Source organism: Neurospora hispaniola, assembly GCF_033458365.1.
Source record: "Neurospora hispaniola strain FGSC 10403 chromosome Unknown B0T23scaffold_3, whole genome shotgun sequence".
Lineage (NCBI taxonomy): Eukaryota > Fungi > Ascomycota > Sordariomycetes > Sordariales > Sordariaceae > Neurospora > Neurospora hispaniola.
The window spans coordinates 2,552,583-2,578,035 of record NW_026944408.1 but is presented as its reverse complement, the minus strand read 5'-3'; the positions used below and the strand labels follow the sequence as shown (position 1 = coordinate 2,578,035).

General features: G+C 52.3%; 10 protein-coding genes and 1 non-coding gene across 11 annotated transcripts; 7 read left to right on the top strand and 4 right to left on the bottom strand.

Moving 5' to 3' along the window:
- Window positions 1-512: 512 nt before the first annotated feature.
- Window positions 513-1,610, top strand: B0T23DRAFT_116499 (uncharacterized protein). The gene is made up of 3 exons (XM_062831958.1): window positions 513-960; window positions 1,019-1,107; window positions 1,178-1,610. The coding sequence occupies exons 1-3, from the start codon at window positions 686-688 to the stop codon at window positions 1,270-1,272; spliced, it is 459 nt and encodes a 152-aa protein (XP_062694173.1). The 5' UTR covers window positions 513-685; the 3' UTR covers window positions 1,273-1,610.
- B0T23DRAFT_116500 (glucose inhibited division protein A-domain-containing protein) lies at window positions 1,611-4,417 on the top strand. The gene is made up of 2 exons (XM_062831959.1): window positions 1,611-2,066; window positions 2,174-4,417. Exons 1-2 carry the CDS (start codon window positions 1,948-1,950, stop codon window positions 4,206-4,208), a joined length of 2,154 nt encoding a protein of 717 aa, XP_062694172.1. The 5' UTR covers window positions 1,611-1,947; the 3' UTR covers window positions 4,209-4,417.
- An 805-nt stretch (window positions 4,418-5,222) lies between these two features.
- Window positions 5,223-6,329, top strand: B0T23DRAFT_403579 (CDP-alcohol phosphatidyltransferase-domain-containing protein; the record flags this gene model as incomplete). Its single annotated transcript, XM_062838795.1, has 3 exons — window positions 5,223-5,311; window positions 5,484-6,077; window positions 6,152-6,329. 3 exons carry the CDS (start codon window positions 5,223-5,225, stop codon window positions 6,327-6,329), a joined length of 861 nt encoding a protein of 286 aa, XP_062694171.1.
- A 464-nt stretch (window positions 6,330-6,793) lies between these two features.
- On the bottom strand, window positions 6,794-6,865 carry B0T23DRAFT_t132. The gene has a single exon. It is a non-coding gene; the product is annotated as a tRNA-Arg (tRNA).
- A 1,310-nt stretch (window positions 6,866-8,175) lies between these two features.
- B0T23DRAFT_116456 (Exportin-T) lies at window positions 8,176-11,655 on the bottom strand. The gene is made up of 3 exons (XM_062831957.1): window positions 11,469-11,655; window positions 9,755-11,309; window positions 8,176-9,695 (listed from the first exon to the last, which is right to left on the bottom strand). The coding sequence occupies exons 1-3, from the start codon at window positions 11,478-11,480 to the stop codon at window positions 8,182-8,184; spliced, it is 3,081 nt and encodes a 1,026-aa protein (XP_062694170.1). The 5' UTR covers window positions 11,481-11,655; the 3' UTR covers window positions 8,176-8,181.
- A 784-nt stretch (window positions 11,656-12,439) lies between these two features.
- Window positions 12,440-15,090, bottom strand: B0T23DRAFT_335783 (FACT complex subunit pob-3). Its single transcript, XM_062835797.1, has 5 exons — window positions 14,744-15,090; window positions 14,365-14,587; window positions 13,815-14,308; window positions 13,385-13,756; window positions 12,440-13,326 (listed from the first exon to the last, which is right to left on the bottom strand). The coding sequence occupies exons 1-5, from the start codon at window positions 14,752-14,754 to the stop codon at window positions 12,729-12,731; spliced, it is 1,698 nt and encodes a 565-aa protein (XP_062694169.1). The 5' UTR covers window positions 14,755-15,090; the 3' UTR covers window positions 12,440-12,728.
- Window positions 15,091-15,184: 94 nt separating this feature from the next.
- B0T23DRAFT_377351 (uncharacterized protein) lies at window positions 15,185-15,587 on the top strand. Its single transcript, XM_062837029.1, has one exon. It carries the CDS (start codon window positions 15,309-15,311, stop codon window positions 15,573-15,575), a length of 267 nt encoding a protein of 88 aa, XP_062694168.1. The 5' UTR covers window positions 15,185-15,308; the 3' UTR covers window positions 15,576-15,587.
- A 642-nt stretch (window positions 15,588-16,229) lies between these two features.
- B0T23DRAFT_440263 (uncharacterized protein) lies at window positions 16,230-17,488 on the top strand (the record flags this gene model as incomplete). Its single annotated transcript, XM_062840721.1, has 2 exons — window positions 16,230-16,350; window positions 16,448-17,488. The coding sequence occupies 2 exons, from the start codon at window positions 16,230-16,232 to the stop codon at window positions 17,026-17,028; spliced, it is 702 nt and encodes a 233-aa protein (XP_062694167.1). The 3' UTR covers window positions 17,029-17,488.
- Window positions 17,489-18,598: 1,110 nt separating this feature from the next.
- B0T23DRAFT_394826 (uncharacterized protein) lies at window positions 18,599-19,491 on the bottom strand (the record flags this gene model as incomplete). The annotated part of the gene is made up of 4 exons (XM_062838153.1): window positions 18,599-18,640; window positions 18,901-19,062; window positions 19,278-19,312; window positions 19,350-19,491. 4 exons carry the CDS (start codon window positions 19,489-19,491, stop codon window positions 18,599-18,601), a joined length of 381 nt encoding a protein of 126 aa, XP_062694166.1.
- B0T23DRAFT_116378 (beta-glucosidase) lies at window positions 19,445-21,368 on the top strand. The gene is made up of 2 exons (XM_062831955.1): window positions 19,445-19,784; window positions 19,878-21,368. The coding sequence occupies exons 1-2, from the start codon at window positions 19,741-19,743 to the stop codon at window positions 21,262-21,264; spliced, it is 1,431 nt and encodes a 476-aa protein (XP_062694165.1). The 5' UTR covers window positions 19,445-19,740; the 3' UTR covers window positions 21,265-21,368.
- A 1,557-nt stretch (window positions 21,369-22,925) lies between these two features.
- On the top strand, window positions 22,926-25,356 carry B0T23DRAFT_116402 (uncharacterized protein). Its single transcript, XM_062831956.1, has 3 exons — window positions 22,926-23,552; window positions 23,614-24,547; window positions 24,667-25,356. The coding sequence occupies exons 1-3, from the start codon at window positions 23,082-23,084 to the stop codon at window positions 24,981-24,983; spliced, it is 1,722 nt and encodes a 573-aa protein (XP_062694164.1). The 5' UTR covers window positions 22,926-23,081; the 3' UTR covers window positions 24,984-25,356.
- The last annotated feature ends 97 nt before the right edge of the window (window positions 25,357-25,453 follow it).

Here is a 25,453-nt window from a genome sequence, read left to right as displayed (position 1 = left end):
ACGCCCGGTCCCGGAAAGCTGGGTGGCTTCCGGTGGGTAGCCGATTGCCTGTTGCCGGTCTTTGCTTAGTTGCCATCGTCCTTGGAGGGCTGAAGATCAAGTTGCTGTAGATTGTGATATGTTACCCATCAAGGGAGGTAAAGATAGTAACTTGGTGATGAGTGATATCAACAACAAGGCCTGATGAGGCAGTCGGTCGAGTGGGATCCAATTTCGGAAATCGATCTGAGACTTCCGAGGAGCTCACATCAGAAGAAGAAATTCCCAGCGTTTGATGGCCATGGTTGGTGTGATGAAGAAATGGAAGATGAGAACAACGAAATCACAGGAAATGGTTAAGTTGAAAGTTACGGTGTTGGCTGCAGTGCAAAGCAAGGGAAGTGTTAGTGTGGGCAAGACGCTTTTTTGACGCCATGGTGTGCACATAGACAGCCATTACACAGGTACGGAAGCAGCGCCGACGCTAACTGGATGGATGTCTTATCTTATCGGACCCCATGCATCATGGAGAAAAGAAATCGGTGGTGGATTTGGGGACCTGGACGTGACGAATTGAAACGTCTAGAAGCTAGCTGGAACCCCTCTAGAGAAGCTAAAGTCTACATATGTAGTAAACGTCCAAATCCGATCCTCCAACAGCTTCAACACCACCCATCCGACCAACCCAACCAGTCACGCCCTCAACATGTCCGCCTTCCTCCGCCCCGTCTTTGGCGCCGCCGCCCGCCCGGCCGTCCGCTCTTTCAGCTCTACCTCCGCCCGCGGCGTGGCTCGCGTCCAGATTATCGGCAACCTCGCTGACACGCCCGAGGTCCGCGCTACCAGCACGGGCCGTGAGATGATCAAGTATGCTGTCGCCAGCAACTCGGGTCCCCGCAGCGACCGCGTTACCAGCTGGTTCAACATCACCAGCTTTGTCGAGGGCAAGGCGCGCGACTTCCTGCTGACCCTGCCCAAGGGGTGCGTAACTCTAGCCCCAGTGGTGTGATCGAACGATAAAACTGACCGCCAGCGACAGAACCACCGTCTTCGTCGAGGGCGACCTGTCCCTGAGGAACTGGAGCGATGAGGAGGGTCGCAACAGACAAGCCGTCAACATCCTTCAACGTACGTCACATCAGCACCAATGCGCCGTTCCATTTCACATCTGCTCATTGCTAACTAACAACAACTATAGGCAACATCGAGGTCCTCCGCCGTCCCTATACCGGCCCTCGCGAGACCACCGAGACCGAGGCCGAGGCCGAGGGCGAGGCCCAGGAGCAGCAGTAAAGTTGAGCTGAACTTGGCATATGGCCAATCGACAGTTGCTGTTCGCTGCTGGCGTCGCTACTGTTGTTACTGGGGGTTCCACGAATGGGCTCGATGGAGTTTACGAATTACGAACTTTGGGTTTCAGCAGGACGCTGTGTGTAGCTTCGCGAAGCTGAGTTCTTTCCTATATACCCATGTACCATCATCTATCTCTCTTTCTTAGAATTTGCAGAGCTTCCGTGTGTCGTATGCATATTGAAGGTTGATACTGTGATGCCTGCCGTCGAAACTCGCAGAATTTCGCCATAGACAATGCAGGGTCAGAGATGTCCAACAATCACGTCCATGCTCATTGACGACCGCCATGGAATGCGACTGCTAGACCTTTTAGGTCTTCCGTTTTCTGCGCAATGGCTATGGCGATTTTCGCGAGTCTCTACGGTAGGTGTTGCCATCCTGTGCTCATGCCCTGTGTTTGTTTGGTGTCGATCGGGGACGTGGGGTTCCTGATGCCTACTAGCTACAGGGCAGCAGCAGTTGTGAAAGGTGAACGCTAGATAGACCCCGCGGCGTGGTACCAAAGCCCCAGGTCAGTTTGGGTCCACTTTTTTTTCCGGTCAGGGCCGCTACATTGCTTGTCCATATTCACTGTCTTCATCCTTTTGCCTCCATGCGATCCGCGCAACCTCAGCCATGTCAAAACTCCTGATTTCTAGGAGCCTTGGCCGGCCCCTTCGGCGGCCGCTCTACCAGTTTTGGAGCACTGGCATCATCAAGACGAGGACCTTTGCGACGGTCGAATCCGATGCGAGGTGAGTACTTGACCACCCAGTCAACGACAAGCACACTATCGACATCTACCTATGCCGAAGGCAAAAGGAAACTACCATGTCTGACCAGCTCTTCCGATACTGTCCAGGCCCTTTGATGTCGTCGTTATTGGCGGAGGTCACGCTGGATCCGAGGCGTGCGCTGCGGCTGCCCGCGCTGGCGCGAGGACGGCGTTAGTGACACCCAGCGTCGAGAACCTTGGTGTTTGTTCCTGCAACCCTAGTTTCGGCGGTATCGGCAAAGGAATTATGATCCGCGAGATTGATGCTCTCGATGGTCTCGCTGGCCGTATCATCGACAAAGCTGGTGTTCAGTTCAGAGTCCTCAATCGGAAGAAGGGTCCTGCCGTTTGGGGTCCTCGCGCCCAGATCGACCGAGCGCTATACAAGAAGCACATGCGCGCAGAGCTCGAATCATATCCCAACCTCTCCCTGGTCTACAACAGTGTATCCGACATTGTAGTTTCCGAAAACGACAATCCTTCCAACGGAGCGAGATCCAAGATCACTGGTGTCAGGTTGGAGTCGGGCGAGGTCTTGCCTACAAGTCAAGTGATCATCACCACCGGAACATTTCTCGGCGGCGAAATCCACATCGGTATGGAAGCATATCCTTCGGGCCGCATGGGTGAAAAGGCGACTTTTGGTCTCAGCAAGTCGCTTCGGGAGGCCGGGTTCAAGCTCGGGCGCTTGAAGACAGGAACGCCGCCACGGTTAGACAAGAAGAGCATCAACTTCGATATTCTCGAAAAGCAGTATGGCGATGATCCGCCAAACCCGTTCAGTTACCTGAACGAAGTTGTCGCTGTCAAGGACCAACTTCACTGCTGGGCCACCTACACCAATCATGCGACACACGAGATTGTGCGCGCGAATCTCGACAAGACGATTCATATTCGCGAGACAGTCAAGGGACCTCGGTATTGCCCTTCGCTCGAGTCCAAGATTATCCGCTTCAGTGAGAAGGAGCGCCATCTTGTGTGGTTGGAGCCCGAGGGTTTCGACAACAACATTATCTACCCCAACGGATTGAGTATGACTGTGCCCGCCGAGGCCCAGCTGGCATTGCTTCGCACCATTCCCGGCCTTGAGGACGTCATAATGACCCAACCCGGTTATGGTGTTGAATACGACTATGTCGACCCCCGCAGCCTGAAGCGCACACTGGAGACCAAGGCCATCCGCGGTCTATGGCTCGCCGGACAGATTAACGGTACCACTGGCTACGAAGAAGCAGCAGGCCAGGGTATTGTCGCCGGAATCAACGCCGGCCGGGCCGCTATTGGTCTTGAACCCGTCACTCTTTCGCGGGCCGATGGTTATATCGGCGTCATGATCGACGATCTCATCACCAAGGGCGTCTCGGAGCCCTACCGCATGTTCACCTCGCGCAGCGAATTCCGCATGACCACGCGGTCCGACAACGCCGACTCGCGTCTGACAGCCCTCGGCCGTAGCTGGGGCGTCGTTGGCGACCGTCGCTGGAGCCATTTTCAGGACGAGAACGGCCAGATGGCCGAACTGCGCCGCATCCTCAGCGAGACCATCTTGTCCCCACAAGCCTGGCAGAATGCCGGCTTCGACGTCAAGGCGGACAGCCGCAGGCGCAGCGCCTTGGAGATTCTCTGCTTTAAGGGAGCATCGATCGAGAAGCTCTATGAGTCGGGTGTTGTGCCTAAGCTGATGGACTTTTCGGAACGCGTGCGCGAGCGGACTTTTATCGAAGGGCTGTACGCGCCCCAGATCGAAAAGCACGAGTTGGAGCGGGCCAGGTTTGAGCGCGAGGAGGATCTCAGGCTGCCGCTTGATTTGGATTATGACCAGATCGCTAGCCTCTCCTTGGCCGAGAAGGGCGTGCTCAAGGCCACTAGGCCCGAGAGTCTGGCGCAGGCAAGGAGGATAGAAGGTATAACCCCCGCTGGATGCATGCGGTTGCTCGCGCATGTGAAGAGGAGGAATGGGGACCTCAAGAGCGGTAGCAGGTCCGGAGGTCTTGAGGAGATTGCATCCGAGTGGAGCAAAGAGGCGCCCGACGCAGACCTTGACGCCGTTGGTGAGGCGTTGACTGCTGCTGAGGGTGATATGGAGACTGTGGATGCTAAGGTAAGGGCTGCTGATCTCTGACATGCTGGCCGAGATGATTGAAGATATGACCAAAAAAGGGGAAAGGTGTCTGGTGTAACGATAGCATTTGAAGAAAAGCGTAGCATATACTGGATGGGAAGGTCAGGTTGATTTTTGGAGTAGAATTTGTCAATATGTATAATACTTGGTATATAGAGAGTGAAGTCCTACCGATTGTATGAAAAAATCAATGCCTTAGTTTGAGAGCCATTTCACTTAATGGCGGTCTGTAACAATACAGTAGGACAGAGCAAAGTCGGATGCTCCGGTTTTGGGGCTCCGGGATGAGGCCGGTGTCAGTCCCACTTTATCGGCCGGGCGGGGCCGATGGTAGAAGACCAATCAAAAATCTGATGCACTAAAATGCGAGGGTGCACCGTGCATCCGATTGCTGGCAAAACTACTGCGAGGTACAAAGCCCGGCGCACTCCGTTCACACCCCACCAACGAAGGTCCTCGCCGACGGATGAGGGCGGATCGTCGTCCCAATTCTCTTGTACCGATCCGTCGTAAAGGCAGGGCTTGAGTAAACAGATCGTTTTGTCGTGGGTGTCTTGGGAACATCTTGTACGCCTCACTCCGTGGTCATTGCTCTCCTTTTTTTTTCTTTTCCTAAAAAAAAAAACCATCTTGACTTACCCACATCGACAGGGGAAGAGGAGCATTGCGACGCCTAGCAAAATCCCGGTCCTACTAAATCCGGTATTCTTCTCGAAATCGTACAGCCGACGAATGATTGACAGGGCGAGAATGCAGTGACGAAAGAGACATCTCCATACGACCTTCACCACATTCATTCAGCTCTTACATATCCACACCACTCACTCATTCAACATGTTGCGACTTAACACCTCGCCCTTGTTAGGCTTGCGCTCCGCTTCCGCTTCTCTTTCCCAGTCGATGACCTCGAGGCTGTTTGTTCAGCAACGTCGCCTCCAAGATGGTGGCTTGAAAACGCCCATCGTTCTCCTGCAGTCACATTCGCTATGGCAGTCATGTTCAGCCCGAGGTCGCATGAACAACGGATTGTCTGTTGCGCCTGCTGTGCGTGCTAGGCATTTTACCGTGTCCAAGTGGTGGAGGAGTCAGGAAGACAAGAGCGGGTAGGTCATGATGACATGAAGACATGAGTTGATCTGGCCAAGTAGTTTGATTCTGTCCTGGCTCATTTCATCATACACTTCGCTTGAGTCGCCGAGTGCCCTCGTGCCAATATTCATCTTCACTCACATACAAATGACCCGACACTTCACTAACCCACTCCCTCCTTTAAAGACCAAAACCACCATCTCGCCTCGCCAAAACCACAGCAGCGCTCAAAGCTGCCCTCCCACAGACCGGTGCCATCACCAAGCGCGAGAACATCCACACCATCCCCAACTGGCTGACCTTCTCTCGCCTAGTCGCCGCCCCTTTCATCGGCTACTGCATCCTACACGATCATCATGCCTGGGCCCTCGGTCTTTTCGCCTATGCGGGCGTGACCGACCTTTTGGACGGCTGGATTGCGCGGAAATGGAACCAGGGTACTGTGGTCGGCACCATCATCGACCCCATGGCCGACAAGACGCTCATGACGGTGCTGACCGTGACGCTGGCAACCAAGGGACTCCTGCCCGTCTGGCTGGCCGTTATTATCTTGGGAAGGGACGTGGCTCTGGCTATTTCTGCTTTGTACTTCCGCTGGATCTCGCTGCCGCCGCCCAAGACGATGGCACGGTATTGGGACTTTTCGCTGCCCAGTGCGGAGGTCAGACCGACAGCGATCAGCAAGTATAACACCGCCTTGCAGTTGGGGTTGATGGGGTTGACGACTGTGGCCCCGGTTGTGCCGGCGTTGGATTTGGCGTGGAGTTTGATGGTGATGCAGTAAGTTCTCTCTTAATTGTGGGTCATGGTGTTTTGATAGAAGATGATGACTGACGAAGCATGGCGCCAAAAAGATATGGCGTTGCTGTCACGACGATCTGGAGCGGTGCTAGCTATGTGTATAGCAAGGATGCTGTCAAGATTCTGACGCAACCTGCTACGCCCAAGGGTGCCGAGAAGGAAGGGAACACCAAGGTGGTCGATGAGGTGGAGGCGAAGAAGGTGGAGGATGAGATGACCACCAAGCAGTAGTGATCAATTTACGGTAGCGAGTGCTAGGAGCATGATGGTTGTGATTTTCGCTTCCAAAACACTGCAAATCAAGCGCACTGGGATGGTTGCCCTGAGAGACTACAGCAACCTTAATAGGCGCGCCCAAAAGTTGAGCCCGGCGTTGACCTTACGCACCACAGAGATACAACATAGTCGTGAATATTTTTTATTTTTTTTTGGACCGCCATCGTTGGTGAGGTATATCGCGTGTTTTGGACACTGAACCTTGTGTGTCTTGTTCGGCGTGTAGACCTGATCTACGATATTTACACGCCACCTCCAACACCGTCTACTTGTCCTTACTTAGAATGTGTTTGTGATCAATTATCGTTGTCCTATTTACCTCACTCAAAAGGACAGGAAACAAGCAAAGAAAAAAGAAAAAGAAAAGGGATCTGTCTAGAAATAGTGAAGGAATGGGGCAAAAAATTGTCAAAAAAAATCGATCCACCCAGGGGTCGAACCTGGAACCTCCTGATTCGTAGTCAGACGCTCTGCCATTGAGCCAGCGGACCTTGAATGACTGTGGGAGAAAAGCTATCTCACTATATACAGGTCTCAACAACTCAGTAAAGTGCAATTGTGAGAACTCTTTGCAAACTAGGTATGTAAGTCGGGGGCTTTTTTACACTCGCAAGACTGCTCACAGGACGAATGGTTCCCGTGTCGATTTCAATACCGTAACAACGTTAACTTATAATATTCAATACCGCGGAGGAGCTATCCATGGGACACCGTGCTTTCAGTGTGACTTGTTCTCTAGAGGACGCGGTTTTTCTTTTGGAAAACGTCTAAGGAATTAGTTTCTTCAAGAACGAGCCGTCTAATATAATTTTACCTACTACCCGCCTGTAGCAAAAGACCTGCCGTCGATAGCACTAAATTGTGGCCCATCTGCCTGTTAGCCAGCATATAGATATATAGGGCAAAAGGACAATATCAGAAACACTACTACCCTGACAGCACAACCAAGAGGGCGTGGTAAGAGAGACGTGACAGCTTGAAGAACTATAGAAACCATGAACTCGGCAAAGAGCTCAACTCAGTACGTAAAGCTTACGACAAGTCATCACGAATTTTTGGGCACTTTGCTGTAAATTTGTTTCGCTTCAGGTCCGGCAACCATGAGCTTGCTAGTCTAGAAAGTCCGAAAAATAAAGTAGGAAAAAAAAAAGAAGTGGCAAGTATCTCAAGTGTCCAAGATGCAGACAGAAACGACAAGACAAGATCTAGAAGATATTAACAAAAAGATTGGAAATAGAAAAAAGAATGAAAACATACAGCACCTGGGATTCGCTGGTCGTCACCGACCCAACTACTAGTCAAGCGATTGGTGGCTTATCTATGGGAGAGCGGACGGGATCCCGAGTTTTCCACCATCTATGGCCGTATGTGATAGATTAGGATCCAGAACCAACTTATAAAGCCTCCCTGATATTATAATCGTTGTGTCTTGTCTACTGTACAACGTGTCTATTTTCTGTATGATGCGAGCAGTGGTTGAGACTACCGAAACCATGTAGACCTTGAACTAGAAACCGATTTAGGGGTATGAATTTTGCCTGTCCTTGACGCCTCCAACATGATTTAACTTTTTTTCAGAAGGGGGTAGATATATAAGTAAGTAGGTATGTATGCGGAATTCTCAAAGGTTACCTCCACAGTCTATCATCCACATTGAGTTCCCTCAACTTTGTTCGCCTCTGTCCGTTTGCAACATCCTCTGGTATCCTCATCCCCTAGCCACATCACCTCCTTCTCAGTACCACCCACCTTCTTGCACTCTAGTTCTCGCCCCCGTTGAACCATCAGACACATGACACATGCGACTCTATCGCCGGCTCTTGAGCAATTGCTGCAAGTAAGCCATCACGGCCTTGCGGTCCGTTGAGCTAGTGAGCGCACGCAAGAAGTCCTCGGCACCCATGCCAACGGCCGGGAACGTAACCGTCTGACAGTGATTGATGAACTTCTCGCCCGTCTTGAGGTAGATGATTTGCTCTAGACCGGTAATTTCGTTCAGGATTTGCCGTGTTTGAGCATCGGCATAAGGTCTGAAGTTAATGTCCTGCATGACTTCCCAGCACGCAGCGTGGAACTGGGTGAGCATGAACTGGTCGAATCCCGGGAAAGCGGGCGCGGGCACTCCGTTGGCGGTAGGGTTCTCGCCGATGGTAGCGGCGTCAGGACCACCCCACTGTTGAGCCATCCGCGCAAGCACATTGAAGCTAATGCGACTGGCCACGATGTTACCGTGAACAATGGTCTTGGCAATAGTCATGATGGAGTTCACGAGGGATTCGAAGACACCCTGGTTGGATGTGCTTACGAGAACGCCGCCAAGATCGTTGATCAGGATAACCTGTACGAACGACACGTACTCGCGACGCAGCTCCTGCAGCTGGATCTCGTCATCGGTTCCGTTGATGGGTTCAGAGAGACCGGCGAACACACGCTGGAGAAGCGGGGTGAGAAGGAGGTCGAGGATGTTATAGATCTCGCCCTTGAAGTTATAGACGATCTGCTCCAGTAGGCGAAGGAAGAACGCCATCTCGTCCTTACTGGAGCTTTGGGAAAGGAGCCCTTCGATCCACTGGGGCAGTTGTGGGAGAATGGTAGCCCCGAGTACACCAAGAAGACGGGAAAAGGCGGAACGGCATGCGGCACGGATTTCCCCATTGGTATTAAGCTCATTAAGAGCAACCAGGATTGCCTCAGACGCCCTGGAGAACTCTGCAGAGACGGCTTGTGGTGGCGTACGCTGGTTGTTGGGGTTCTGTGACTGGTTCGGGTCGGCAAAACCGTTGGCTAGGGTGCCAAGGGCCATGATGATATGGTGAATTTGGAGGATGGCCTGCGCATCGCCAGACTTTGCACGGGGCAGATGTACGCTCATATCGGAGAACAGAGGTTCCATGACCGAGCGAGCATAGAGAGCCTGATCAGCCTCCGGTGTGGTGGAGGTAGATGAAATGCAGCCGATGGCCTCGAAAAGGTACAGCTGACCGTTGAAGATGGCGTCGGCGGAGTGATCAGACTCATCCGAGGACATATCGTCCTCCGCTTCAGTGCTCGGCACCTCGGCCTTGATAGGCAAAAGGTCGCTGATCGACTGAATAACAGTCTTCGCCACATTGCCCACTTGGGCTCTCAGCTGCTTCACAAACCGAAGGAAAAGATACCAGGACCTGGTCCTAACTCTAGGGTGCTCGTGATGGATAAGGTGTACAAAATTCTCCAGCACGGGAGCAATGTATTGGCGGTGTGACTCGAAGAACGCATGGTAGCGCACGCAAATCTCCATGTACTGAAGAAGAATAGCAGGATGGGGGAAGTTTGCGATGCCTATTGAAGTTGTTAGCTCGAAACCCAGCAGACGTTTCAAGGACGAGAAATCTTCTTACCAGACTCAACCATCTTGCTCATCATGACAGCAAGACGCTCGGTAGCAACGACATTAGGTTCGCTTTTGTGAGCAAGCCCGGCGTTTGGCAGAGCAAGCTCGCCGAACAGGTAGATCTCGTGCAGGGCCAAATCCAAATCCCTCCAGTCCATTTGTGGGCCTTGCTGCTCCAGCGTTGCGAACATGTTGCCCACAAGGTTACTCAAGAATTCGATATATAGAGTCTGGTCAACGGCAGCCACGCTCTTTTGAAGAATCTGTAGCCTTTTTCGGAGCTCCTGAAACTCGGCCTCATCGCTCTCTCCATCCTCAGTGCCCCAGGAAGAAGTCTCGTCGTATCTCATCTTGGCAACAATGGCACTCAAAATAGGGCGAAGCATTTGAGAATAACTGTCAGGGAGTGTCCCGACCCTACGAAGGAACGTCAGAAGGTCGGTGAGCGAAGGGATAACCGTCGAGCACACTTCGTCAAATTCATCTGAAAATAGACGGAGAAGGGCCGGCAGGAAATCCTGAAGGTGACGTTCGGCCTTTGCTCGGGTCTCGGCGTCGACTTTGTTGTCCTCCAGAACCCGTACTACGTCCGTCATGATGGTGTTGAGGAGCTTCGCAACGACTTCTGCGAGGTCATTGTCGTAACGAGAGGTGCCCTTGAACTCGTGCAGTCCTTGGCTTGCAAGCAGTTCTGTGATGATGCCACCGAGGTTGAGGAACGATATCAGCTCCATCTTGTGGCTCGGTCCCATCTTCTTGGCGACAATCTCCGTCAACGTATCAATGGCGGTGTCCCTCACGGTATCAATATTGTTGCTCGTGTTGTTAACTCTGCCGACCAAGGGCAAGATCAAGTTCTGCATGTCCTGACTGACGACAAGGGAAATATCGATCCAGCTGACCCATTTCCCAATCACCTTAAGCGTCAACTCTACCACGCCATCATGCTTATTTGTCCACTGAGCGAGGATATCCTGCCACGACATGGCAATCTTCTGCATATGCCGTTCTCGAATTAGATCTTTGAGATCGTTGTTCCTCTTCGACTCGTTTCCCTGACGGCTGATCATAAGGTCGGCGATTTCGTCATGGACGGAGCTTAGTATGCGGAGGTACAGCATAACGCCGCTGAGGTTGTCTCTTGAAGCACCATTCTGGGAGCTGGTCAAGGCAAGGAAGTCGTCGAAAAAGGTTTCCCAGCCTTCGCCGTAAAGAGCGACAAAGAGATACGTGAGGGTTTGTGTGAGCTTGTTCTGAACGTTCGCAGGGTCGGCTTGGTCCTGAGCGTTAGGACCATATGTGCGTGTGATATAGTCGAGTAGAGAATTTTTCACAAAGGCGAGATCGGGGGCGTCCAGCCCTTGAGAGTGAACGGCGTTATTGACCATTTCAAGGGAGACATGGCGGACGATGTCGGATGCTCTGGGGCTTCGCGTGAAGAGCGCGGCGCAGATACGCCATGCTTGGACGTCGGTCCTGACTTGGTTGAGGAACTCGAGCGCCTGGGACTTCAAGGCATGACTGGAACGAGGATCAAAGGCGATCTCAATCGCCTTTTCAAACTGTAGCAGAAACGACCGTCAGCGCGAGAAGACAGAGAGAAATGACGTGTGCCAAAGAGGTACATTGTGATCCCTCCATTCAGACGGATATATGGCGGGGTCGGCGGGTGCGAGTTTGCGGGGATGATATTTTTTTCACGCTGGGGAAAGCAGCCTTACCTGGACGTCCATAGTATGGCTGTTTGGAGGAAGAGTTCGCGGGGAAGAAAAATGGGTTGAAAGGATTCGTGCTATGTTTTGTACGTCGGCGGTGGTTGTGTCTGGCTGCTGTTTGCTGGTTTAGTTGTTGGTCAAAGTGCTGTAATATAACCTGGGGCAGCGATGGTCAAGAGAGAGTCGGCATTCTCAAAGATAGCAGGCGGAGCGCCAAAAAGACATGGTTTCCAAAGGCGGGAACCTTTTAGTTGGCTTCCATTACTGTAAATCTCCTTTGCGGTGCTAATCGGGTCCTTTTGTTTTTCCCTGCTCCGGGACGTGAAGATCGAAACAGGCAGATGCTTCCTTTGGGCGCGGTATCAGGTTTCAAAAAATACCAGGACGAGTGAGAATAAATTTATCACGGTGCAGGTGTGGCTGTCCGATCCAGCACCAAGGAGAGGCCGTGAGCTGATGATTGGCACCAATCAATGGCTTCTGGACTGGTCGACAGAAAACAAAGGGAGGAGGAGGAACGCGGAAATGCCTGGGTCATACCCACCGCCTTGGTGGGGCTCAACTTTGGAACCGAATTAAAGCCCAGCTGAATGGAAGTCTGCCGAAGCGCACACAGCAGGGACCGCTCCGCATCAACCGAAGTGTCCACCGGGCCACGCAGGGCACCACTAGGTAGGTACCTACACTAGAAGAAATGTGTATCCTAGACATAGTGTACGCAGTAGTGTACTGCGTACCAGGTAGGTAGGTACCTAGAGGTAGGTAGATCTTTGACCGCTAGAGCGATACCCACCTCAACCGCCTGCACGCCCTGCAGGCTGATACATTCCATGCCGTACTTTTGGAGTACCGCCTCTATCCTGCGGCCCTGAACAAGAAGCGAAGTCTCAAAGGATGTGCCGATGTCTTATGTTCATTGTAGTCGAAGAAAAAAAAAAAAAAAAAAAAAAAAAAAAAAAAAAAAAAAACCATAACGGATCAACTAGGTAGCTGACCATCTGCCTGCCGCTCTTCAGTGTTCATTAGCTCCTTTGCGCGCCCAAGTTGAGGGAACATCGAGATACTAGTTTGATACTGCCGTTCGGAATGTCTTCTTTGGCGCCCAAGCATCGCATCGATATACGGTAGAGAAAATACAGAATTAACACATATTCGTGTCACGAAAGTACCGGAACGCCCCAAATACCCAGCTGCCTGCCTGCCTTCCAGCCTGTGATCTGCCTTTTTAATCAAACAAGTAACGACGCGCCAACGTGGAGTATAAACCTAAGCCGTCTTCTTCTTCTTCTTGGGGCGCTTCTCGCCCTCGTCATCATCCATATCGTCATCCTCATCATCGACCCGATTATCGACGTCGCTCTCCTCGCTGCCCGACCCATCACTCTCATGGTTGCTGTCGTATTCCTCCGCCACGTCGCTTTCGGACTCAGCCTGGAAGTCCTCATCCACGCTCTCCTCATCCTCGTCAGCGGAGCCACGATCAGCCTTGGGGCCGACAGCCTCTTCGTCCGAGCTAGCCATGTCGTCATCGCCCAAGGCGGCGGCAATAAGGTTGGTGTCATCATCAATTTCGTTCTTGACACGCAGTCCTTTGAGCTTGAAAAATTCCTCGAGAGCCTTCAAGTCTTCACGGTTAATGTTGCTGAATTGGGATGAGCCCGCGCCGTTTTTCATGTGGACTGTAATGTCGAACGTCGACAGTGCCGAGACTGCACCGCCCACGCGTGAAAACGTAATGGACTGTGTCTGTTCGTATGAGATGTACGTGGCCGGCTTGGGGACAAACATAAACGCCTTCTCCAAGCAGTAGAGGAATCCTTCACTGGCTTTGATAGAGCACTTGATGCCGTACTGCTGACGGTGCCTGCGGGTTCCTAGGTCAGTACCGTTGCTGGCCATGAAATGAACAGATCATAACTCACGTTGTAAAGTCCTTGGCGGGTGTAGTGACTTTCTTGTTCGCAAGTCCCTTGAAAATGTACGCCACAACCTGATGAAGTGGTTGCTCGTAGTGGCTCTGAAGCTTGTCCTTGTATTTTCCGTTGAGTTCCTCCTCGGTGATGTTCAGGTCAAGAGTCACCTCTTCGTCCGCCTTGAACTGCATCACCACAAATGGATAACGTGTTTGACCTTGACGAAGGGGCGGGTCGAGACCAATGCAAAGCAAGAAATGGAGATCGTCCGGCTTGGGGAGCACCATAAATTTCTTGATAGCGTCGTACTGGATCTTGTAGTCGTACGTTTTGCCACGGAGACGGAAGGAAGCATCGTACATGTCGATGTCGAAACGTCCTCTATCGGGAGAGTTAGCACCGGAAAAGGATCAACAACCAACGTGCAGTTTCCACGTACCTGGGCGTGAGATGTAGCACGTCGAGGAATGTAGCGATAGTATCACCCGCCGTCTCACCAATCTCGGCCTTCTCAATAAGGGTGTCGTAGAACAGAGTCACGGCGTTCTTCTCTTCTTCATCGGCGTCGCTACCAGCCTCACCACCCTCGGCCTCCTTTCGTGTTGTTGTTCCAGGGATGTAGAAGCGCACCTCGACCAGCTGATCCTTGCCGGCCGACGCCTTCTTGCCCTTTCCGCCTGTTCCGCTGTGACCGTTCGACTTGCCGCCATCGTTGCCGGCGAACTCGACTGCGATTTCGTTCCTTCCGGCAAGATTTGTATTGGAAATCTCGGAGTAAGGAATCTCAAAGGCCGGTCGGTTTTGGACGTTGAAAGTAAGTTCGGCTTTGCTAAACTCAGCCTTGCCCCAGTTCCATCCTCTCAGAGAGTGTTCCTTGTTCTCGAGGTTCACGCTGTACCAATTCTTGAAAATCTTGCTAAGGCGCTCGTAATCCTGTGGCAACACGTCAGCGTTCCTTCGCTTCGATGGCGCGTGGATAGGTTTCGTACTTCTTGGTGGAAACCGTCGAGCTGAACTACGCCAGAGCTTCGCAACAGGATTTTGACCTCATAGCCCCTCGCCGCCCTGCTCCATTGAGCACCGCCGATGTTGCTCGAGTCGAGAGTGAACGCTTCGCCGCCACCCGCAGGTTTCCATCCCAAGCCATTTTCCGCGAATCTCGACTTTCCGCTCTCCTTGGACAGATCCAAGTAGATATTGTCAAAACTCTCGCTGTAAAAGAAGGTATTAGAAATGACACTGAGCTGTGATCTCCGCCGGTGAAAGCCGTGCCTTACGGCGTGGATGGAGCGGGGCACATCCGTCGTCGCAGGGTTAGACGAGCAAGAGCGCGCGAAAGCATGAAATCCAGAAAGGTATGCGACTTACATGGCAGCCATATTGCCCCTCTATCCAACTGATTTAATGATGAGTTGGGGTTGATGGACAAGTTGGAAATGGCGTCTGATGTTATGGCAGTGATTGCAACGTGTTGCAAGCAAATGCCGATGAACAATCCAACTGAAGGTTCGCGTGCCTCGGAGAAAGTTGACCGTGTCGCGACTAGGCCAGTTCGTTAATTGAAGGTTAATTCGGCTGGCAGGTGGCATTCCGCTGGGGTAGGCGACGACCCATGCTGGTGGCAGGTGGCAAGTCGCAGTACTACCTGTAGGGTCTTCGCAGTGGGCAACAGCTTGGTTGTAGCGCGTGGCAACTGTGAGCTTCTGAGTTCTCTCCCAAGCCTGCAAGAACACCACTGCACCACTTTATTCAGTTGTCACCTTCCAAGGAAGCTTTGCCAACGACACACAGGCCTTCTTGTCGCTCTGAGAATCATTCACTGTTTGTATCATATTGTATGTTTAAATAAAACTGCGTCCTCTTGTCCTCCAATCTGTCGCAATTTATAGCAACACAACACCCTGCATCCTCTCGTAGTTACGGATCAACAATAATGTCGAGTGGTTATGTTCACATTTGGATTCTTTGTATCTCGCTCCTTCTTGCTTGTATCCGTTCCGCTAGTGCTCGGCCCTTGAACATGAGAGGGAAAAAGGACGTTCCAAGCGAGTCGCTTCGTTACGTGGGAAAAGTGTCCCCTCGCGACAAGCGTTCCTTATTTGGTCAGGGCATTTTGAAGCTTTCAACTGGCTCGAAATATGCCACTTGGGTTGCCACTCTTCAATCTACTAAACAAACTCAACATAGCTTCGGTTCATAGACATGGGCGCGGTTTCCAATATCGTCACCCCCCAAAAATGCATGTGGGGCTAGCGCGTGGAGCTTTAAGTGGTTGCATATAATATCTTCCGCGCCTGTTTCATGACATGGGATTGTATAATTACCTTGGCTGGTAATGTTCTCTGCCTTGTACTACTTCTGATTTCTTTCTTTTTCTTCCCTTGAACACAACTTGAAACATAACTCAGTTTCGTTCTTGTTGTGCTCATTGGCTGTTTCACAAGGGCGGAAGACGCGCTCACCGAGTGTGACAATTCCCGTCGTAGACGTTCCTGCCTGCGGCCTTGACCTGGAGACCACGAGGGGCACTTATACGCCACCCCACGATTGACGTATTACATGCTTGAACTGGTGGTGTCCCGCACTCCCGCTCAAGCTGCCCCGCCTCGACTTCCTTCCGTCACTCGTCTGCCCTGATCGTCATATTTCGCTCGGTTTCTTTATTCAAACAGAAGCTCTCCTTTGTTGCCTGGGCCGTTTGTTTGCCTGCCTCAATTGAACCTTAGCTGGAGCTATTAGTATACCGAACTTCCGACTTGCACACTTACTTGACCCTCCAAGGATCCCAACGAAGTTTGCATCAATCTTTCCATCATCACTCTTGCTGCCTTGTTGTTTCCACACCTTTTCAAAGATGAGCTTCGAGCGTCCCCTCCGTGGTGGCTGCCAATGCGGCCGCAATCGTTACATCATCCAGTTTCCGCAGACCACTACACAGGCGGCGCAAGTCATCTTCAACTCACCGCCCTCTCAATGTAGGAACCTGTCCAGCGATACTGACTCGGGAAATTCTGATCACTATCTCCATTTTGCTAGGAGTATAGATCATCTGACCAAATGTTGCCAATGCAGATATCTCCCATGCCTCACCATTGGCTGCTTTCCTGCGGGTACCTTTGCCATGGTACCATAGCACGACGCTCTCGTTTGCTCCCGACGAAAGGACGTCGATGATCCATCGCGCCTACACTTCTCCCTTTGAACAGCATTCTATGCGCCACTTTTGCGGTTTTTGCGGCACCCCCTTGTCTTACTGGTCCGAGGAACCTCGTAGCGAAGCTGATTTTATCCAGCTATCGTTGGGCAGCCTGCATCCAGAAGATCTAGCAGACTTGGAAGACTTGGGTATGTTGCCGGATTCCGAGAGCGAGAATGAACCTGAGACGAAGAAGCAAGAGGGAAAGGGAGAAGTAACGTATATCGGCCGACAGACTGTGGGAGGCCTACCTTGGCTGGACAGCTTGCTTGAGGGCAGCCGACTCGGTACTCTTCGCGCGGCCAAAGGTCGCAGCCAGAATACGAGTGGTACAGTTCAAGTCGAATGGGAAGTTATGGAATGGACCGAGGGTGAAAGCGGCTCCCCGAGCGGTTCCCCGAGAAACAGCAAGCGGAAGCTCGGTGACCGAGACGACGTAGCCCGGGCGTTATCATGAAGGACATTGGGCAATGAGCCTGCAGGGGGATTCCGTTTCCTGCCATGGTTCATCTAGACGCCCAAGCACCTCCTCGGACTGTAGAAGGGCATTAGAACGCTTGGGTTGGCGGCAATTCTTTTCGGCGTTTCAGAATTATAAGAGGGTCGTTGAGGGATAGGCATCGTGAAGGCGTTTGGCAGGATTGGAAAGATTGGCAACAGTGGCTTGGATTCGTGTTGTTGGGTCGCATGTTTCCTCCTCGGCGATGCACCGAACCCTTGGACCTCCGACATACGTCTAATATTCAGCATCTATACAACGACCAAGTGTAGCAGTACGATAGTTCAGCCCTAGAGGATAGCTTATCGCAATCGTTTTCGAAGAATTCCGGGACGTGTCTACACCTAGCAACGAAGTGTAAGGTTGTGAAATACCCAAAACCGACGGAACACACGACGAATGTACTCGCAACATAATCGTGAAGATGCGCTGCTGAGGCGAAGCGAGACATGCGGTTGGAATCCTAAGGGGCAGCCAAGAGACGGAAACAAACGAAGACAAAACGTGAAGCTTTGGAGTGAAAGTAGTACATTTGGAAGAGGGTTTCCTTACATACTAGCCGAAGCGAGAAGGACGCAAGCGGCTCAGGTGGACATCAACCGGATGTCTCGCCTAGCTTCATCAACAACGGCGGCAATCAGCAGAACATGCACATCCACATATCTGAGTTGAGCGAATTGTCGTGAACTCGTGAGCAAGCAAAGGGGTGGCAGCGCAATGGAAAGGCGGGCCTTAAGTTTACCAGCCGAGCCCAGTTTACCAGGCCCCGCGCGGCGACGTTGTGTTTTCAGTCGCTGGCGAGGCCGAGAATTACCCGACTCGGTTCTGTGATCCGTGATATCAGGTGGCTTGGCCAACCTAGAAACTTTGTGCCAAAGCTGAGGATGCATCCAAGGCCCCCAGAAAGTGCTCGGGCTGCTTTGGACTGGCAAATTGACCGTTGTTTCATGGCTATCCCAATGTTGGAAGTGCTGATGCAACGAGCATCACTAAAAAATAAAACATGAAGTCGAAGTTGGAACTTGACTGTCGAAGCAACTGAAGCGGCTCTGTTCTGCTCTGCCTTGCCTTGTCTTGTCCTTGCCTTGCCTTGCGCCGTTTGCCCGCCCTGCAGCCAGCCAGGGTAAATGGAAATTGTATTTACAGCTGGAGGTGAGCTGAAACCCTGTGGCGGCTGGATTGAATCTCATTCCTGCCGTGCTCTTTCTTTGATCACTCTTTAGTAACAACGACCGGCGCTACGGCCAACTCCTGGGCTTCCGAAATAGTTTTGCCGAGGTTTTGCCCTGGATGTTGGTATGCGGCCCGACTATCCGGCAAACGACAAAAGGGTAAAAGCAAGAGAGGGCAGGATGGAGAGGACAGTTTATTAGGGAGTGGTGTTGGAGACATTGATATCGAAATTGGGGCGGAAACGAGAGCAAAACGGCACATTATTGATGTTGTTTCCTCAGAACACAGATGGACCCTGGTCAAGTATTCTTGGGGTGGAGGATGGCAGTGTGTAAGTGTTCCCTTTCTCATCACTTCACTTAAATCTGCGAATAGCGTCCTCGCTTTTAGAACGGCCCTATCATGGCTAGTATTTTAGCTTTTCGATTACTGACAAAGAAGTCGAATAATTGAAATTCAAAAGTATCACATTATCATCTCAAAAGAGAGCTTCTCGCAGGTCGAATAATTTGTCAATGACAGCTGCTTGCTGCCTGGATCTTGATTTACCTTGCTATATGGAACCCAGCCGGCATTGCAACGACCGACGTATCGCAAGTGCTTGTCTTTTCATGCCTCCCAGCTGGTAGCTGGTAGCAGGTACTGGTACCTACATACGTACTGTGCATGCATCACAAGTTTGCGGTTGTTTTGGCGCATGGCTTCTTCACCTTCCACAATTCCCAGCCGTCCGTCATCCTCCGTGGTCCTAAAGTGCCCCGCGGTGGGGAGGACGTAACGCAAGGGTCCTTGTTCCGGTACCCTTGCGGTTGAAGCATCCTACCGTATGCATTATGAGAAAAGTGACTGCTGGTGGGCAATGGTGACACCTTCTTTTCCCCATGAGCACTAAGCCAACCCAAGACAGGCTTCGGGTGTGGTTCTCTGCTGATTACCAGGACATGGGCTGCTGTGTGTTGCGCTTCTATGTGTGCGGGCGAGATTCGAAAAGCGTGGGGATGGAAGCACACAAAGAAGCGTTGGGAACCACACACACACCCAAGCACAAACGAACAGGTAGAACTACATACTGTATGGATCACGGTGTAGGTACAAATTACACTTACTAACGATGTTGTACTGACCTTGCCTGATCCATTCGGGGTACCATTGATCTCCTCTCAGGCTATGCCTAGCTTTTCTCTCGGTGTCGACGGTCCGAAACACGGGAGAAATGGGGGGCATCAAGTATCCCCTTTGGGAGGTCATTTTCATAGGCCATGGCTATAAGATAACTATCGCGCCCTCACTTGAGGCTGCGTTCTTCTTTCGTGGGCTCCCTTTCTTTCCCAGTTCTTCTTCAGTACCTTTCCTCGTCTATCCCAGTCTGACAATTAGCCGGTTGCATAGCGGCTAGGGTTGAGTAGCTTACAGTCAGTTTGGCGGAGTCATTCTCATATATCTCCCCTGACCCATCTCTGGAAAAACTCATATTGTCCAACGAGATAAGCATTTATCATGTCTCTTCCTAAGGATTTCCTCTGGGGCTTCGCTACTGCGGCGTAAGTACAAATTCTCAGCTGAGATTCCGAACTTATTATCAGCAACACCTCATGTTCAGAGCTCAACAACTGATACCGATATCTCTGCATTAGCTATCAGATTGAGGGTGCTATCCACGCCGACGGCCGTGGCCCCTCTATCTGGGATACTTTCTGCAACATTCCCGGTAAGATCGCCGACGGCAGCTCTGGTGCCGTCGCCTGCGACTCTTACAACCGCACCAAGGAGGACATCGACCTCCTCAAGTCTCTCGGCGCCACCGCCTACCGCTTCTCCATCTCCTGGTCTCGCATCATCCCCGTTGGTGGCCGTAACGACCCTATCAACCAGAAGGGCATCGACCACTATGTCAAGTTTGTCGATGACCTGCTCGAGGCTGGTATTACCCCCTTCATCACCCTCTTCCACTGGGATCTTCCCGATGGTCTCGACAAGCGCTACGGCGGTCTTCTGAACCGTGAAGAGTTCCCCCTCGACTTTGAGCACTACGCCCGCACCATGTTCAAGGCCATTCCCAAGTGCAAGCACTGGATCACCTTCAACGAGCCCTGGTGCAGCTCCATCCTCGGCTACAACTCGGGCTACTTTGCCCCTGGCCACACCTCCGACCGGACCAAGTCACCCGTTGGTGACAGCGCTCGCGAGCCCTGGATCGTCGGCCATAACCTGCTCATCGCTCACGGCCGTGCCGTCAAGGCGTACCGAGAGGACTTCAAGCCCACGCAGGGCGGCGAGATCGGTATCACCTTGAACGGCGACGCCACTCTTCCCTGGGATCCAGAGGACCCCTTGGACGTCGAGGCGTGCGACCGCAAGATTGAGTTCGCCATCAGCTGGTTCGCGGACCCCATCTACTTTGGAAAGTACCCCGACTCGATGCGCAAACAGCTCGGTGACCGGCTGCCCGAGTTTACGCCCGAGGAGGTGGCGCTCGTCAAGGGCTCCAACGACTTCTACGGCATGAACCACTACACAGCCAACTACATCAAGCACAAGAAGGGCGTCCCTCCCGAGGACGACTTCCTCGGCAACCTCGAGACGCTCTTCTACGACAAGAAGGGTAACTGCATCGGGCCCGAGACCCAGTCGTTCTGGCTCCGCCCGCACGCCCAGGGCTTCCGCGACCTGCTCAACTGGCTCAGCAAGCGCTACGGATACCCCAAGATCTACGTGACCGAGAACGGGACCAGTCTCAAGGGCGAGAACGCCATGCCGCTCAAGCAGATTGTCGAGGACGACTTCCGCGTCAAGTACTTCAACGACTACGTCAACGCCATGGCCAAGGCGCATAGCGAGGACGGCGTCAACGTCAAGGGATATCTTGCCTGGAGCTTGATGGACAACTTTGAGTGGGCCGAGGGCTATGAGACGCGGTTCGGCGTTACCTATGTCGACTATGAGAACGACCAGAAGAGGTACCCCAAGAAGAGCGCCAAGAGCTTGAAACCGCTCTTTGGCTCTTTGATCAAGAAGGACTGACGGGGCAAGAAGAAAACATGGGTGGATTATCTGTTATGAAATGTGTGATGAATTGGGCAAGCGTCAGCAAGGGAATGGGAATGATTTGCAAGGGTTTAGTGTTCAGGGGTCCTCTGTTTTTTTCGACCCCCTCTTGAGTGCGCATTCGCGTATTGCGTTGTCTGGTACATAGAAGCCGTGTAATCGAGCAGCTGCATGTCGAATCGTGATGCTTGGTGTTGTACCTCAACATATTGTGTCCGTGGGCGTGCCTGGCTTGTTAGTGGGACCCCCTGTCATGTTTTCCATCCATTGTGTGTCTCGAGCGTATGGATTTCCCGTGACGCCAATGAGGATCGTCCCAAGCGGGATGACGGCAAAGCATCATCCGAACTGTGCCGGCGCATTGATTCCAGGTTTGTGTCAGGTAGATAATCAACATCCAAGAGGAATCGGAATGTCCGGTCGAGAAGATGGTTTCGGGTCAACAAAGGTGAGTTGAAGAAGTTGGCGGGATCCTGTATGAGACAAGGGGGACGATTTGGAGTTCAGGAAAGTTGGGGAAGCTGAGTGTGGGGTATCTCCCGCGGGACACGGGATCCGACATTTTCTAACCGGCTTCGGCAACTTGGCGCGGGACCCCTCATTTCTCCTCAATTCAATTCGAGGTCAATTGACGGCGCTGCTGAGTGGTTAGAGCTGAAGCAGAGAGCGCACGAGCCACACAGTCACCTGAGACACGCCAACCCCAGAATGCGTTCCTCTTGGCAGTTTGGCCGAATCTGGGGTTGACAGGTCGGGTTCTCCTTGACCTTTTTATCACTGGCGGGGCAAGCCAGAGGACTCCAGCCAAGCATCGAAACTGTCATCGACAACTCACAACGAGTTCGGGATAGGAGCACTGCCAACACACAACATCACCGCCGACACTTGGCTCCTCTGCTGGTGCGACATCGGTTCTTCAGAAAGGTGGATGTCTTGGTTTCCGAAAACGGTTCAGCGCGGTGGTGCACTGAGTCGATCGTCAGGTGTTCCTGGCCAGGCGGCTGCTTGGGGTTTGCCTGGCTCATTACCACTACACTACCGTGCTTACATATCCATCTCCTCCGGTTCCATGATCCACGGCGAGGACAGATTGCGGAGTATACCCCATCTCGACCGTGCCGACCCCGTACACTACAAACCTCATGTGAACCCCGCTGGCAACCCCGTACACTACAAACTCGAGACAACCCCGCCGATGTCGATGCTGGAACGTCCACCAAGAGCGTGCGTCTCCAACACTCTGGTGCTGGTCACAGCCTCCGCCCCGTGGATTGGCTGGCTTGGCCCGAGGATCTTGGATACGATGGAGTTCGGACAGCTGGAAATGCCCAGATCCAGAAAGGCCCAACACCGTTATCCCCGTTTGCCGAATTCCCCTGCTCGTCATTCTCCAGATGTGAGGAGGCTCTGCCTTGTGATCCTTGCAAACTATAGATCTGTCTTGGTCCTTTGTGTGTCTATACATATCGACACCTCCTGATTTGTTGTTGTTCTTCCTCTCTGTCTGTCTTTTCAACTTCCATCACTCCCGTACTTCCCGACTTACTCTTAGTGTGTTGAACAGCCGCTTGCTTTCTTCAATCGTCCAGTTTAGTTTCGTTTTTGTGGGGTTCACGATACCTGATATTATACCCATCACCTTCAGTCGTTTTGCCTGTCTAGTTGCCAGCCCTGAGATTACACCACACGTCCAGTGTATTGTCTCGAAGAACATTCCAGCGTCGTCGACTGGACAATCTACTACACCCCACCTCTGTTCACCACCCATCAGCCAATCACACACAACTTTAACCATGTCCGGTGCGCCATCAAGACTCAGGAGCGTCCTGAACCACCTGCTTCCCCATGGACAGCCAGCACATCACATCCACAATCTAACGCCCACCGTCTTCCTTGAGCGGGCGGCTGCCATTGAGCCTGAGGCCGAGGCCATATTTCACATCACCGCCAACGGCAAGACACTCAGGCGTTCCTACATCGAGTTCGCCGATCGCGCTCGGGGTCTTGCCTACTATCTACGCAAGCATGGCTACAAGCGCGTTGGCCTCCTGGCTCCCAACACCCCGGCCTTCCTCGAGTCTGTTTATGGTATCGTAGCGGCTGGCGGTGTCATAGTGCCTGTCAACATCCGCCTGAAGCCTGAGGATATTACCTACATTTTCGACTTTGCAGAGGTGGATTCCATCATCGCCGATGCCGAATACGCCCACCTTCTCAACTCGTACAAGAAGGAGCACCCTGATGTCCCCGTTATTATTGATGTGGTATGTAGCTTTTTGGGGACGATTGTAAGCTAGAAGAAGAAACCGCTGACACCATGTACAGGACACTGATGCCACAGAAGGTGCGCTTTGCGGCCCTTTTGATGAGGCGGTAATGGAGGGTCTCAACCTCGATAAGGCCACCGGCAGCAAGGGCTGGGCCGATCTACAGAATCAGACCGTCGCCAATGAGGATGATATGATCGCCATCCCCTTCACCTCTGGCACCACCTCCAAGCCCAAGGGCTGCGTATACACCCACCGCGGTGCTTATCTTGCCACGCTCGCCAATGTCATCGAGTCTGGACTCAACGTTGCCGATGGTCGTTCCAAGTACCTCTGGACACTTCCCATGTTCCACGCTATGGGCTGGACTTTTCCTTGGGCCGTCTGCGCCGTGCGTGGGACCCATGTGTGCCTACGCAAGATTGACTATCCCTTAATCTGGAAATTGCTGAAGGAGGAAGGCGTGACACACTTCTGCGCCGCGCCCACTGTCAACACCCTCCTCTGCGCTGCCAAGGAGGCCGAGGCTCTTCCCAAGCCCGTTCGCGTCACTGTCGCCGCCTCGCCCCCGACTCCCCATCTGTTCGAGCAGATGACAAGTCTGAACCTCTTCCCTGTGCATGTGTATGGCCTTACCGAGACCTATGGCCCAATTACGAGGGGTTATATCCTTCCTTCGTGGGATAACCTTCCTCCTCATGACAAGTACGCCAAGATGGCCCGCCAGGGACATGGCTTCATCACCAGCTTGCCAGCTCGCATCATCAAGCCCGATCAGCCCGAGGGAGTGTTGATTGACGTGGAGAAAAACGGCCAGGAGGTTGGTGAGATTATTTTCACTGGCAACATCTGCTGCAAAGGCTACTACAAGGACCCCGAAGCGACGAGAAAGCTGTTTGCAGGTGGCATGCTACACACGGGCGACTTGGCTGTTTGGCATCCCGATGGAAGTATTCATATTCAGGATCGCGCAAAGGATATTATCATCTCTGGTAAGTAACCTAGTTTTCTGACCCCTTTTCTTACCCCGTCTTCTCTTAAGAAAGAAAAGAGAGAAAAGAAATAAGAAGGAAAAACAAAAAAAAATTTGAACTAATCTTGGAATCAACAGGCGGCGAGAACATCTCCTCCGTAGCTCTTGAGTCCATGCTCGCTGAGCACCCCGACATTCTCGAGGCCGGCGTCGTTGCCGTTCCCGACTCCCACTGGGGCGAGCGGCCCAAGGCCTACATCACCCTGAAGGAAGGTCGCGAGACCAGCTTGACAGGCCAGGACGTCATCGACTGGGCCAAGCATAACAGCAGCATCAGCAAGTTCATGGTGCCGAGGGAGGTTGAAATTGTCAAGGAATTGCCCAAGACTAGCACGGGCAAGATCAAGAAGAACGAACTTCGGGTGTGGGCTAAGACGGGAGCCATTCCTAACTAAGCGACGAAGGGAAATTTGAACAAATCTCCTGTCGCAGGCTTGTATTCTGGCGAGGCAGGAGTTTTTTTTGGGCGGATTCTTGTATATACTGTCTAGGGGCATTGTTTGGGGGGGTTTCGGCACCCAAACCCCGGAGCGGTTATGGTGTTTGGCTGTAACGATGTTATGACTTGGATGGCATTCGAGACGAAAAAAGACAAAGTCAGTCGATTTTCTGAACCTGATATGTTCTGCACAACTGTCTTGAAAACGTCATGTTGTGTAGTTGGTAGAAGCTTGACTGGACTTCTTTTGCTAATGCTCAAAAATATGTCTGGTGCTACGAGTAAAGAGCATGCATCTGGATGTTGAACTCATTTCTTTTGACACATAATTGGAAGTTCACGCGTATGCCATCCGTTTGTGTCTATTTCCTACTCCTACCATCGGTATCTGAGTCTTTTCCTTCTTCTCACCCAGACTAGCAAAAA

Excerpts from the sequence above, each read along its gene's own strand:
- B0T23DRAFT_116499 (XM_062831958.1), top strand. The coding sequence starts at position 686 with ATGTCCGCCTTCCTCCGCCCCGTCTTTGGCGCCGCCGCCCGCCCGGCC. Across the intron at positions 961-1,018 it reads CTGCTGACCCTGCCCAAGGG|AACCACCGTCTTCGTCGAGG; the intron begins GTGCGTAACTCT and ends CGCCAGCGACAG. Across the intron at positions 1,108-1,177 it reads AGCCGTCAACATCCTTCAAC|GCAACATCGAGGTCCTCCGC; the intron begins GTACGTCACATC and ends CAACAACTATAG.
- B0T23DRAFT_116500 (XM_062831959.1), top strand. The coding sequence starts at position 1,948 with ATGTCAAAACTCCTGATTTCTAGGAGCCTTGGCCGGCCCCTTCGGCGG. Across the intron at positions 2,067-2,173 it reads ACGGTCGAATCCGATGCGAG|GCCCTTTGATGTCGTCGTTA; the intron begins GTGAGTACTTGA and ends GATACTGTCCAG.
- B0T23DRAFT_116456 (XM_062831957.1), bottom strand. Across the intron at positions 9,696-9,754 it reads GAGCAAGATGGTTGAGTCTG|GCATCGCAAACTTCCCCCAT; the intron begins GTAAGAAGATTT and ends CAACTTCAATAG.
- B0T23DRAFT_335783 (XM_062835797.1), bottom strand. Across the intron at positions 14,309-14,364 it reads TCGACGGTTTCCACCAAGAA|GATTACGAGCGCCTTAGCAA; the intron begins GTACGAAACCTA and ends GTGTTGCCACAG. Across the intron at positions 13,327-13,384 it reads CCCGCCAAGGACTTTACAAC|GCACCGTCAGCAGTACGGCA; the intron begins GTGAGTTATGAT and ends AGGAACCCGCAG.
- B0T23DRAFT_377351 (XM_062837029.1), top strand. The coding sequence starts at position 15,309 with ATGTCGAGTGGTTATGTTCACATTTGGATTCTTTGTATCTCGCTCCTT.
- B0T23DRAFT_116378 (XM_062831955.1), top strand. The coding sequence starts at position 19,741 with ATGTCTCTTCCTAAGGATTTCCTCTGGGGCTTCGCTACTGCGGC. Across the intron at positions 19,785-19,877 it reads TGGGGCTTCGCTACTGCGGC|CTATCAGATTGAGGGTGCTA; the intron begins GTAAGTACAAAT and ends TCTCTGCATTAG.
- B0T23DRAFT_116402 (XM_062831956.1), top strand. The coding sequence starts at position 23,082 with ATGTCCGGTGCGCCATCAAGACTCAGGAGCGTCCTGAACCACCTGCTT. Across the intron at positions 23,553-23,613 it reads TCCCCGTTATTATTGATGTG|GACACTGATGCCACAGAAGG; the intron begins GTATGTAGCTTT and ends CACCATGTACAG. Across the intron at positions 24,548-24,666 it reads AAAGGATATTATCATCTCTG|GCGGCGAGAACATCTCCTCC; the intron begins GTAAGTAACCTA and ends TGGAATCAACAG.